Source organism: Gallinula chloropus, assembly GCF_964237585.1.
Source record: "Gallinula chloropus genome assembly, chromosome: 14".
NCBI lineage: Eukaryota > Metazoa > Chordata > Aves > Gruiformes > Rallidae > Gallinula > Gallinula chloropus.
The window spans coordinates 20,976,270-20,987,985 of NC_140099.1; the positions used below are offsets into that span (position 1 = coordinate 20,976,270).

The 11,716-nt window shown below is 53.9% G+C and overlaps 1 protein-coding gene across 1 annotated transcript; it reads right to left on the reverse strand.

Annotated features, from left to right (window-relative positions):
* Window positions 1-5,950: 5,950 nt before the first annotated feature.
* LOC311196775 (hydrocephalus-inducing protein homolog) lies at window positions 5,951-8,058 on the reverse strand (the record flags this gene model as incomplete). Its single annotated transcript, XM_084270396.1, has 3 exons — window positions 7,952-8,058; window positions 6,444-6,690; window positions 5,951-6,125 (listed from the first exon to the last, which is right to left on the reverse strand). Exons 1-3 carry the CDS (start codon window positions 7,977-7,979, stop codon window positions 5,951-5,953), a joined length of 450 nt encoding a protein of 149 aa, XP_084126522.1. The 5' UTR covers window positions 7,980-8,058.
* Window positions 8,059-11,716: the final 3,658 nt, after the last annotated feature.

The following is an 11,716-nucleotide window of genomic DNA, read 5'->3' on the forward strand; positions in this document are numbered from 1 at the left end:
ACAGTGAAACACCCTGTAAGGCTGCAGAGGTCAGCTTCACTGGACCCCAGAGCTGCGTGATGGCTGCCAAAGGGGAAGGGACTCTATTAGGAGCAAAATAGCAATCCTGCTGGCCAGGTGCACCTTCTCCTTGGAGAAGATGGAGAGGAAACACGTCCAAGACACCAGTGAGCATCCATGTGTCAGCCTCTTACAAAACCAGAAGAGGGAATAGCACCCGTTAGCTGGAAAATTAAACCTTCTGGCCATTTTCCTGTCACTTCTCCTCCCAAAATATAAAAAAGGAAATCATTTGAAGCCAACTTAATTAGCAGGAGCTAATCTCATTGCAGATGCAAGTTCTGAAATGGAGCTGTAACTGTGGAGTGGACTTGAACACTAACGCTTGATGCGCAGAGAAAGTGCTGGATAATGAACCCATGCAGAGTAAGAGCTGCAACAAGTGCCTGCCCTTTAAAGCCCAGTCCAATACATAGCAGAGGGCTCTCAGGGCGGGAGAGGATCCAGCCTCATACATTAGCATTATGTTGTTAAGACCTACTCAGAGATGCTTTGAGGTGGGTTGGTGCAGGGATTTAAACCAGAGCTGAGAAATAGGCTTATTGCATTTTAATGGACTCTATTAGTATTCATTCAGAAATAGGCAGACCCATTAATAAAATACCCTTTATCAGGCAGAACCACTGTGGAAGGAAAACATGAACAAAAGTGGGCCTTCACAAGAGGTGAGACGTTGTCAAGGTTATTACGTTTGATTTTAATTCTTCTTCACCCTTTCGATCCTGGAAATGCTGTGGAAGTCCAGAATTCAGGACTATGGAAAGGGAGAAGCACAACTGGAAAAGATGACTAGACTAGTGTAAGCCAGGCTTACAATCTCTTTATTAGCAGCCAACACTTTTGCTAAATCAAGAGATGTGAAAGTCCATAAAGTCAAAGACAGCTTCGCCGTGGTTTGATGCCTTTGCTGCCAAGCTAGTGAGAGTAGTGCTGGATTCTGTGTTTCCTAAGAGTCTACCCAGCTCATGCTGAGTTTTGCAGAATCTAGAAGAGGAAGAAAGGAAACCACAGCTTTAATAAATAATGTTCTGCTTTTAGCTGAGAGATTGTAAGTGGCTCCAAACTCTTTATACATCAGGGAAAAGTTTTAAATACAAAATAAGCTAGTAGCATGAAGAAAATGTAGAATGTTAAAGAGCAAAGTGAGGGGGAAAAAAGGGCTTCCACCTCCTAACTGGGTTAAAGGCAGTCTGGCAACACACCGTCTCCCTGCTACTGAACAGCATCAACACCTATTTTGCATGTCACACCATATCAACTTCTCAGCCTTCAGGAAAGTTGTCAGGAGGAATAAAAAAGCCCTCAACCTATAACTTACAAAATTAAGGGCTGCAGTCACAGACCATGAGAAGAACTTCCAAGTTTTAAATACAGTAAGGAAACTTAGTGTTTCCTTTAGGAAAACACTGTCATTTTACTGCAGTTCAGCTCCAGGTAGGAAGTAACAAGTACAAAGAATAGAAAGGTGACTGAATAGGGATTGGAACACAGCTGCCAGGGGCAGGGAGAAGTGGAGGGAAGACTGCAGGCATTTCTCGCCAAAGAGGGGTTTGGGGGTGGGTTTCCCACTGCCGCCCAAAGGACACTGCTTAGTACCACAGAGGCTGAGAAGCAAAAGCCCAGAATCCTGTTCGCTGTTCTGAGCAAACGACCAAATAGACACTGAAAAAAGTGTAACGAATCTCTGGAGTTCCCCACTCATTGCGGCTGCCCAACTAAATAAGTCTATTTCCTTATGACCTGAGGCCATGTTAATGAGAAGTAACTCTTGTAACCAGAGACTCTGTGGTGGTCCAAACCACCATCGCTAACCAGCAGAGAGTATGAGCTACTGACCTTCAGATCCAAGTGGAGAATGTAATGCTGGTTCAAGTAGTGGACCTCGTGGTGCCCAGTGAGTGGAGGAGACTTGGCCGGGGCTTGTGCAAGCTCTGGCTGGTGGTGGACTACTTGGTGTGCACTGCCTCTGTCTTCAACATCGTTCTTATCAGCTTCAAGCAGCTCATCTCTGTCACCAAAGCGGTAAGGGCTGGGCGAGTGAGGCTGCTGCAGGGGCTCCACAGCTGCCCTTTCAGGGAGGATGGGCTGCTTGGGGCACCTGGCTCTCGCACATCAATCAAACACCACAGGAGACAGGGGGACTGAGGCAGCTCCCCTGTGCCCTGGAAATATTGCTGGGGTGATTGGCTTTGGCAGACAAGACAATTGATTCTCACTTGAATATGGGAAGAGGTACTCTGGTTTAGAAACAGGTACAGTTAGTACATGCTGCTGTTGCAGCTAGAAGGGAACAAGGTGCACTTATTTCCTCACCAGCTACACTTGGAAAGCTTAAGTAGTATTACCCAGCTGAAGTAGATCATGTCCCTCAGAACATAGCAGCACACCTGCTGAAAACTGATAACCCAAGCCAGCCTAGCTGCATCCTAGCACAAAGGGATTTCCTTGCAATGGGTATCAACCCCTCAGGGAAAGTTAGATGTATACAGCTGTGATGGTTCCAGAGAGGCATTGCTGAAATCAAAAGAGCTTCATTTTCACCTGGACCATCCCACCTCAGAGTATTTTGGATGGAGAAGAAAAAAAAAATAAACCTGGTAATAGGTTTTACTCTTCTACACACATTTTTTGCTTGTTCTTCAGCCTCCTGTTCCACCCCCATTTCCTTAAAACATGAATTCACCTTCATGGCTCAATTCCACTTGGAGGAAATGATAACGTTTTTGGCAAAGCCATTTTAGTGGCACCGTCCCAAATCTGACCCCAACTTCATCCCAGATTTCTGCATGAGAAATATTGTGACTGTTTGTGGAAGGATCACTTTTAAAAGTCCAGAGAAAAATTTGCTGTAACTCTCCACTATCCCTTTTCTTCCCATGTTCCTTCACAATCTTGTTGATCACATTCATCCCCACAGTTCTCAGCCGCTCACCTTCCTCCTGCGAGAGGCACTGGGGCGCCGGTAGCGCTTCCTGTCAGCGTTCTGCCCTGAGTTCAGCTGAGCCGCGGCACCGGATCGCAGCGAGTCGTGTCAGTGCCCCGCACGGGGCGCCACTGGTGGCGCATTGAAAGGCCCGGACTGCAATCGCGGTGGATCGAAGACACCTTTCGTAACAACTGCGCAAGCTTTTATCCCCTCTCATGGCTGAGGCAGCAGCCTCCAGTCAGGTTTCTGGACTTTTCATTACTACAAGAACCACAACATTCCTATACAAAAGGTTGTCCCAGGGGCGTCCTTCTGTCTGCACCTTCCTTACCGTGACGCACAAATCACATCTCTACACGACCCTCTTTTCTACTTTTTCTCTTGCTTTTGCAGCTTCTCTCCAACGATGGGCATGGGTGCTGCCCTGACTGTGGTCCAGCAGGACCCTCATGTCCATTACCATGGTCAGGGCCTGGCATGGAGCAGTCTGGCCCCAAGAGCATTGCAAGACCTGGCCCTGACAATGGCCCCTTCCCCCGGTGCCCTGGGAATGCCCCATTCCCCTGGACCCTCCGCTGAAGAAGCAGCAGATGTCGCTGGGGAGCCAGGTTGGACCCACAGTCTCTGGACCATCCCCCGCCCCCCCCACTCCCCCGAACCAGCTCCCGCCGACCCACCCCCCACCCCGGCGCGTCTCCGATTCCCAGGCAGCCTCCCCCCGCCCCCCTCCCACCGCTCACTTCTCCCATCTCGAGCGCTGCCACCTTCCTCTTCTCATAGAGCTTGTCATGCTGCGCCCGCACCACGCCAGGCGTCAGTGGCGCGGAGGTCGCTGCTGTCACCACCACACCCCAGCGTCTAATGAAAACAACTTTAATGAACCCGGGTCATTAGCGCGCCGCTCCCCCGGTGTCACAGTTTTGTGTAGCTGGGTGCTGGGAGAGACATGGGGCTGTAGAAAATGGTTGTTGTGAGGAGCTGCTGGAATTCTCTGTGGCCCCAAAGTGTAAATATTGGGCCAAAGCGCCTCTGTGAATCACATATAGGAGAAAAAAAACCCTGCTGGCAGCTGCATTTTGCCACCAGAGAAGGGAGTGAGGAGATGTAACGAGCTGTGCAGACACGCAGGCTGGGGAGGGTTGGGGAGGAGGCGCCCTGGGTGTTGGAGGGAAAGATGCCCCTGCAGCCTGTGGAGAAACCCACTGTGGAGAGGGTGTTTCCCCCCCCCACCGCCCCCGAGTCCATGGAAAAGGCCAAGACCCCACCTGTGGCCAGTGGAGAGGCTCCACGCTGGATGGAACAGGTGGAGACACAGAGAAGAAGATGCTGTGACCCTACGTTGGAGCAAGCCTCTGCCAGCACTTGCAGCCCACAGAGATGAGCGAGAGAGATTTGCTGGGGGCAGGCTGGTGACCCCATGGAGGACTGGAGAGACATTGGGATTTATTACTGCCCCCCATAGCAGTGATCCACGGCGGGGCAGCTGCTGAACAGGTAAACCCTGTGGGAAAGGACTCACATTGAAGAACTTCATGGAGGACAGTCTCCCATGGGTGGGACCCCACGGCATTTATTCCACACCCTCCCTCTGTTGCACCGTGGGGTCCTGGCAAATCCACTGGAAGGAACACGCAGAACTGGTCGGGTTCATGGCTGTGATGGTCCTGGGCACACAAAGAAAAAAGGACTAATGAGGTGCTGGGTGGTTAACGATGCCGTGCCGTAACTGACATCAGGCGCTGCCAGTCCTGGACACCATCTGGAAGGAGTTACTTGGTGCAGGGGCACGACACTGGGAGCATGAACACTTCTGCTGCTTTTGAGGTGTTTCACCTAGAAACATTTCACTTGCCTTGTTTCCCAGGTGGCTATCGCTTGGTGGCTATCGCTTGGTGGCTATCGCTTGGTGGCTATCGCTTGGTGGCTATCGCTTGGTGGCTATCGCTTGGTGGCTATCGCTTGGTGGCTATCGCTTGGTGGCTATCGCTTGGTGGCTATCGCTTGGTGGCTATCGCTTGGTGGCTATCGCTTGGTGGCTATCGCTTGGTGGCTATCGCTTGGTGGCTATCGCTTGGTGGCTATCGCTTGGTGGCTATCGCTTGGTGGCTATCGCTTGGTGGCTATCGCTTGGTGGCTATCGCTTGGTGGCTATCGCTTGGTGGCTATCGCTTGGTGGCTATCGCTTGGTGGCTATCGCTTGGTGGCTATCGCTTGGTGGCTATCGCTTGGTGGCTATCGCTTGGTGGCTATCGCTTGGTGGCTATCGCTTGGTGGCTATCGCTTGGTGGCTATCGCTTGGTGGCTATCGCTTGGTGGCTATCGCTTGGTGGCTATCGCTTGGTGGCTATCGCTTGGTGGCTATCGCTTGGTGGCTATCGCTTGGTGGCTATCGCTTGGTGGCTATCGCTTGGTGGCTATCGCTTGGTGGCTATCGCTTGGTGGCTATCGCTTAGTGGCTATCGCTTAGTGGCTATCGCTTAGTGGCTATCGCTTAGTGGCTATCGATGAAGCAATTAGCAGGGATACACCCTGAAGGTGGAGAGACCCTGACACAGGTTGCCCAGAGAGGTAGTGGAGGCCCCATCCCTGGAAACATTCAAGGTCAGGGCAGATGAAGCTCTGAGCAACCTGATCTAGCTAAAGGTGGCCCTGCTCACTGAAGGGGGCAGATGGCCTTCGGAGGTCCCTGCACACCCAACGCAGTCCAGGATTCGATGGCCAAACTCTTGCATGACAGCACGGCAAGATGAAGGCAAATAGGTAAAGTGAAGTCCAGCAAGGCTCCTTCGGAAGATGGTACCAAGCAGACTGCTGGCCAAGCACCATCAGATCACAGACAAGGTACAGATGTGCCTCAGGGCTTGGAAGAGCCTCTGGTTAATGGGGGGTGATCAGGAGACCACCAGCAGAAGCCATGCCCACACCCACCTTCTGTTCCTGCTGCGCAGTCCCACTGCCGCCATCTCAAGCACTTTCCTGTTGAGATCGAGCTCTGGCTCCTCTGGTCCCTGCAACTCCGGGTCGCGTCTCTGCCGTGATGTAGTCGGAGTCTTCCAAGTCAAAGTGGCAGCTGGGCATGAGGCTTCTCCCCTTCACAGCCACTTCTGGGCCCTTCTGATCAGGTCTCAGGTTTGGAATCCTAGGAAGAAAGGGACTGGTGTTGGGCCAGGCTAGCTGGTGGTGGCCAGGCTAACTGGTGACCTGTGTCTCCCCCTTTCTGGATCTCTCATTCCAGATTTTGCAGCCCTCCAGGAGCTTAATATTTCATACAACATCTTTCCCCCGTGTCTCCACACCTCCTTCTACCAAGGCTGGATGCTCATCTTGCTTTTCTCCTGTACATGTGCAGTTTCCCTGCCTCTCTGGGGCTGGCTGCTGCCAGATCTGCACTCCTACCCACCCCGATCCGAGGTATAACCACGACTGCAGAAGCGAGCGAATCCTGGACGTCTCCTACCTGCAGAGCATGCGGCTCTCAAAGTCCCCCACGTATGTCGGAGAGAACTTCATCTGGAAACGCTGCTCCTGGCCAGCAAGGATGGTGCCACTGTTGGGCTCGATGGAGAATGGCAGGGTGGGGGCACGGGCGGTGTTCAAAGAGCAGCTTGAGGAAGAAGAGACCTGCTCCACACTGTGGTCCAGCTGGCTCAAATGGCTGGACTGGAGCTTCACAGAGCTACCAGAAGCGGAGGAGAGGAAATCCCCTGTGATAAGGAAGAGGACATCTGTCAAGGAAAAATCCCTCCCAAAAGCTCTGCCTCCTGGTGCAGGCAGGTAGGAGGGAGCTGGGATGTACTTGGAGCATCTCCAGCCACAGGCTTTCATCAGGAGGACTCCCCGTGAAGAGCAGGGAGAGCGGCCAGTTGGCTTTTTGCTTCTAGGCTACTGCTTCCTAAATCATATTCCCAAAATATCCTGAGGGACCCATGTGAAAGCAAGAGCTGGGGGCAACAAGCACAACGAAAAGGCCCCGAGAACTGCCTGGAGCACACCGGACCACTGAGCATCCTGCTGTAACAGCACTGGGCTGGCAGATGGGGGGTTCAATGGGACCAGGACTACCCTGGCTCCATCTCCATGGCCGGGTGGCTTGAGGCAAACCTCTCTTGCAGAGCGGTTCCTGGCCAGCATTCGTTCCCAAACCAGACCCGGCAGCCAACTGGAGACACGATTTGGGGTGCTGGTTTGTGTGCGGTGGCTGTGGGGGACAGCACTGCTCCGTCCTTCACACCCTTTCCTTCCTTCCTCCTCTCTGCCAGGCTTTCCCAACCCACGGCCAGAGAGCTCAGCAGAGCCCAGCCCAGCATCAGCAGGAGCGTGCCCGTGCCGAGGAAGAGCCAGCACCAGGACGCACACGGGAGGGAGATCGGCACGTTCCTGGCATCGAGGCCAGCGCCGGGTTCTTGCTCAGCTGGGCTGCTCCTGCTAGGAAGTGTCAGAGCTGGCAGCTCTCCTCTCTCAGCCCAGCCTCCCCACTGCTCCCAAGGAGACCGTGTGCTCTGACATCATCCCTGGGGGTTAATGAGTCACTGCCACCCCATCGAGCTCCACAGCTGCTGCGAGCAGGGTCCCTGCCTGCACCAAACACTCCCCTGCCCAAGCCAGGAGGGTTTTTTTTAGACGGTGACTTTTGGGAATTGTGCCCAGATGGTGCCAGCAGGTTGGTTAACTCACTTGTCACACCTCAGCTTTCCCAGCAAGAGGGGCCCTGACACCCCCTTCCCAGTCCAAACCCATGGCGCGACTCTCCCTGAGCCACACTCAGCTCCCACACAGAGCGCACGCGTCGGAGCCAGTGCCAGAGGGTCTGAAACGCGGGGAGGGGGCAAGGAGAAGGAAGATGCTGATAAAAGTGGATAACTGGATAGGGATGGAAAAGCAATTCCTGTTCGGAGGTTGTGTGTCTTCTCCCCAAGCCTTTAGCTACCCACAAGATAACCCTGGCACCCCCAGACAGCCCCTTACCGTCCAGACTGGGTGGGAGCTGCTCCATGGTGCTGGTGGTACAGCTCGCTTTGCTTTCATCCTCCACAGCCTCCAGCCAGGTGTATTCCAGGGCCACATTCCCTGTGTTGGACAGCTGGAAACTGAGAAGCAAGGAGGGGAAAAGGAAAAAGCCCAATAAATACCAAGTGAGTTGAGAAGTGACATGGTCTGTGGGCTCCTGGCAGCACTTTCTTCAGGCTGAGGAGCATCTTCTTCCCCGGACAGCTCTGCCCTGTCCAGCTTGTGGCCCTGGTGTGTCCCATGAGAAAGTATTCCAAAGTTTGGAAGTCAAAGAGAAAAGGGCAGATGTGGTATCCCAGAGGCTTAATCAAAGGGGCTTCTAGGATTAAGGTCTTGGATTAAGGCTCTCAGGTCTCAGCCTGACATTATTTTGGTTGCAAACTCATCCTGGAGCAGATGAGGACAGGAGACACGCAAGGAAAGCGAAACCACGGCTGCTCCCGGCAGAAAGGCACAGCAGAACTGAACTTCTCCTGGCACATCTGGGCAGGACGGCAGCCACCATCTCCTGCTTGGCTTTGTGTGCAGGTAGACGGGCTCCAGCACCCAGCCAGGGCCTGGGAAGGATGAAACCATAGAGGGTCTGTGTAGAAGGATGAAGAGCAGCTGAGACTGAACATAAACCGGGAGGAAGGACTCACGTGAACGTCCTTGTCTGGAAGAGCAGGGTCTCCTTGAACTCAATCGTGTCCGTGTCCATTTTGAACTGCGCATAGTCAACGACAGCGCTGAGGCGAAACTCCACCTCACGGCTGCTCTTCTCCAGGACAGTGTGAGCTGGTTCTGGGTCCGTCTCGATCACCTCCAAGGAGAGAGGAGAATCACTGAGCAGAGCCCAGAAAGCCAGACTGAGCCAAACCAGCCCCGTACAGGAACATACCATGCCCATTTCCTTCCCTGGAAAGGTGACAAAGAAAGGTCACCTTTCTGCTGGACTATCTGTTTCTACCTCCTGATCAAAGCAATCACCACTGTGACCACAAATACACCCATGGGGACAATGACCAGGGATCAGTCCCTGTGCTTCAACCGTATAAAGTGTCCGACCCTTCTCCTGGCCCTCTGTAAATGCAGCAGACCTCTAAATGGGGATTTAATTCTCCCACTGGAGCTCTGTGAGTGGAGAACCTCACGAATGAACACACATAGAAAGCAGCTCTTCCTTTCCAGGGGTTTCATACAGGGCAACAGCAGGGGACTGTTGCTTCCAGATGTCTCGTGTAGGGCTGGGGACTGGCATTTCGGGGTGGGAACAAAGTCATTGGGAAGCCTCTGAGCGCTGATGCTCTGATGGGGAAGCAGTTTGGATAACAGGTTTTGCAATGGTTGAGAAACTAAGGAAGAACCATCACCCAGGAGAGGTGTGGTTGGCAACAATGAGAGCAAAAGGAGGAGCTTCTGGAGATGACACTTCTCTGGACTCCCGCACAATGGCCACACAGTGCCTCCATAACAAGAGAGCCCCACGACACAGAGACCACAGCCAACACCTCTGGTGTCAGCGCAGAGCTCAGAGCTCACCCACACCCAGCGCTAGTGCTGCTCCCCACGTCTCACACGAGCCGGAGAGCACGGCGTTTACCTCCTCCTTGGGGAAAAGGAGAGATGTAACCACCATAACGTATCGGGTGTGACCTCCCTCGGCTCCTGGTCAACCTCACGGACGGATTAAACATCAGGAGGAGGTGGGAGCCCCTCGGCCAGCGGAGACGTCGCTCTGGCACCATCAGCAGCTCTTGTTACACAAGCATTTGTTACTGTTGCATTTGTGCTGCTTACCTTCTTCTTGAGAGGCCACGTGGCTCCTGGGGCCTCCGTGGCATCCACCCACTTGATGGTGCGCAGGTGGTCATCCCAGTCAGGAACGTGCTCCGGCGGCAGCTGGAAGGTGATGCTCGCCACCATGCACTTCACAGGGTGCTTTCTGAAGGCAACGGCCACGTCCGATTTCAAGGTGACTGTGATGTCCTTAGCGCAGCCGGCATGGAGGTGTCCCACCTAGGAAGAACCAGAGAGAAGATCCAACTCCAATCCCCAGCCAGAGCAGCACAGCCAGTGAAGGGAGCAATGTGGTGAGCAGCCGTGCCAGGAATCTCCATCTTCCTGCGCTTCTCTCTGAGGGTTGATAAAGCCCAGGAGATGCCACCTCCCGTAACACGAAGCCTTTGCTGCAGGACTGAGAGCCCGGCCCCGGCAAAGCCAGGGATGAGGGATGGCAACTCCCGCATGCAGCAAAGCTCCCACGCGGAGCCATTTGGGATTGCTCCTACATGGCACCGACGTGGGTTCCAGCTGATAAGGGGGAGCTCCCAGGAATGTGTGGGGCAGGGCCGTGCAGTGGGGAAAGGCAGAGCCACCCCAGCTCACCTTGGGGGAGAAGTGAAAGGGGGGTTCCGCCAGCCACTCAAAGCGCATCGCCTCCCCCTTGCTGCGGTTGGTGATGGTGAAGGTCACGGGGTAGGGGGTCCCGATGTGACACTCCCCGAACTGGATGTGATCCACTCTGACAGCTGTTAGGAATGAGAGGAAGGGATCTCAATGTGTGGTGAGGTCCATCCACCCCTCTTACACACACAGACACATGTGTCCAGCCCCTCTCCTTGCCCCAAGCCTTCCTCTGTCTGGGAGATGCCGTTCCACACCCTACCACTCCCACAAATCATAGAATCATAGAATGGTCTGGGTTGGAAGGGACCCCAAGGATCACAGAGCTCCAACCCCCCCTGCCACAGGCAGGGACACCAACCTCCAGGCCTGGAGCTACACAACGTTGCCCGGGGCCCCATTCAACCTGCCCTTGAACACTTCCAGGGATGGGGCATCCACCACCTCCCTGGGCACGCTCACAGAACCCCGTGTCCAGCAGGCGACAGCACAGACCTCATTATATAGAGGCCACAAATTATCACACGTGGTCCTCCTCACCTCCACAGCACCCCACAGGCCAGCAGACCCCCTTTTCAGGATACTCAGCCGAACGCTGGTATCTCTGACCCTCCCTTGCCAGCCCACAAGCTCCTCCCCAGACAGAGGATGTCCCTTTGCCTTCCCAAGCGTGGCTGCTCTGCAGGCTATGAAAGGCAGCAGGATCTGTGTGCTAAGCCCACAGCACCCCTGCCCTGGCACAGGGTGAGCAGCACCATGCTTCCCTGTTCCTTGCTCTGGCTTGGCAGCCTCTCCTCTTACCCTCAATCACACCTTCCTCCAGATCATCTTTAGTGTCCTCCTCCTTGCTGTCTGCCACTAGTCCATGGATGTTATCTAGCGTGAAGTCATCCTCGTAGCCTTCACCCACCAGCTCAATGTCGGTCTCTTCATAAGGGTTGTCCACCACAGACATGTGGATCTTTGCTTCCACACGTTGGGCCAGCTTGGGTTTGAAGAGCACATCAAACTCTGCTATTTCCTTGTGATGCAGGACCAGGGAAGCGGTGTGGGGCTTCCTCTCTACACAGTGATGGAAGCCAGAGAAAAGTCATACAGCTCCACAGAGAAAACCTTTCCATGGGGTCTGAGATGCTTAAGAGGGTGAATCCAGCTGCCTCTAAGCACCGGTTCTCCCATCAGTGGTTCCAGACCCTCTTGCTACATTCATACCACCATGCACACTGCTCCTTAAGTATCTTAACCTCAGGTGAACACCCATCTCTCTCTCAGACTGCACCCAGCCAGCCCCTGCCATAGTAAAGCTGAGTTATGCAGTGGGTTTGGCTTCTGCTGGCT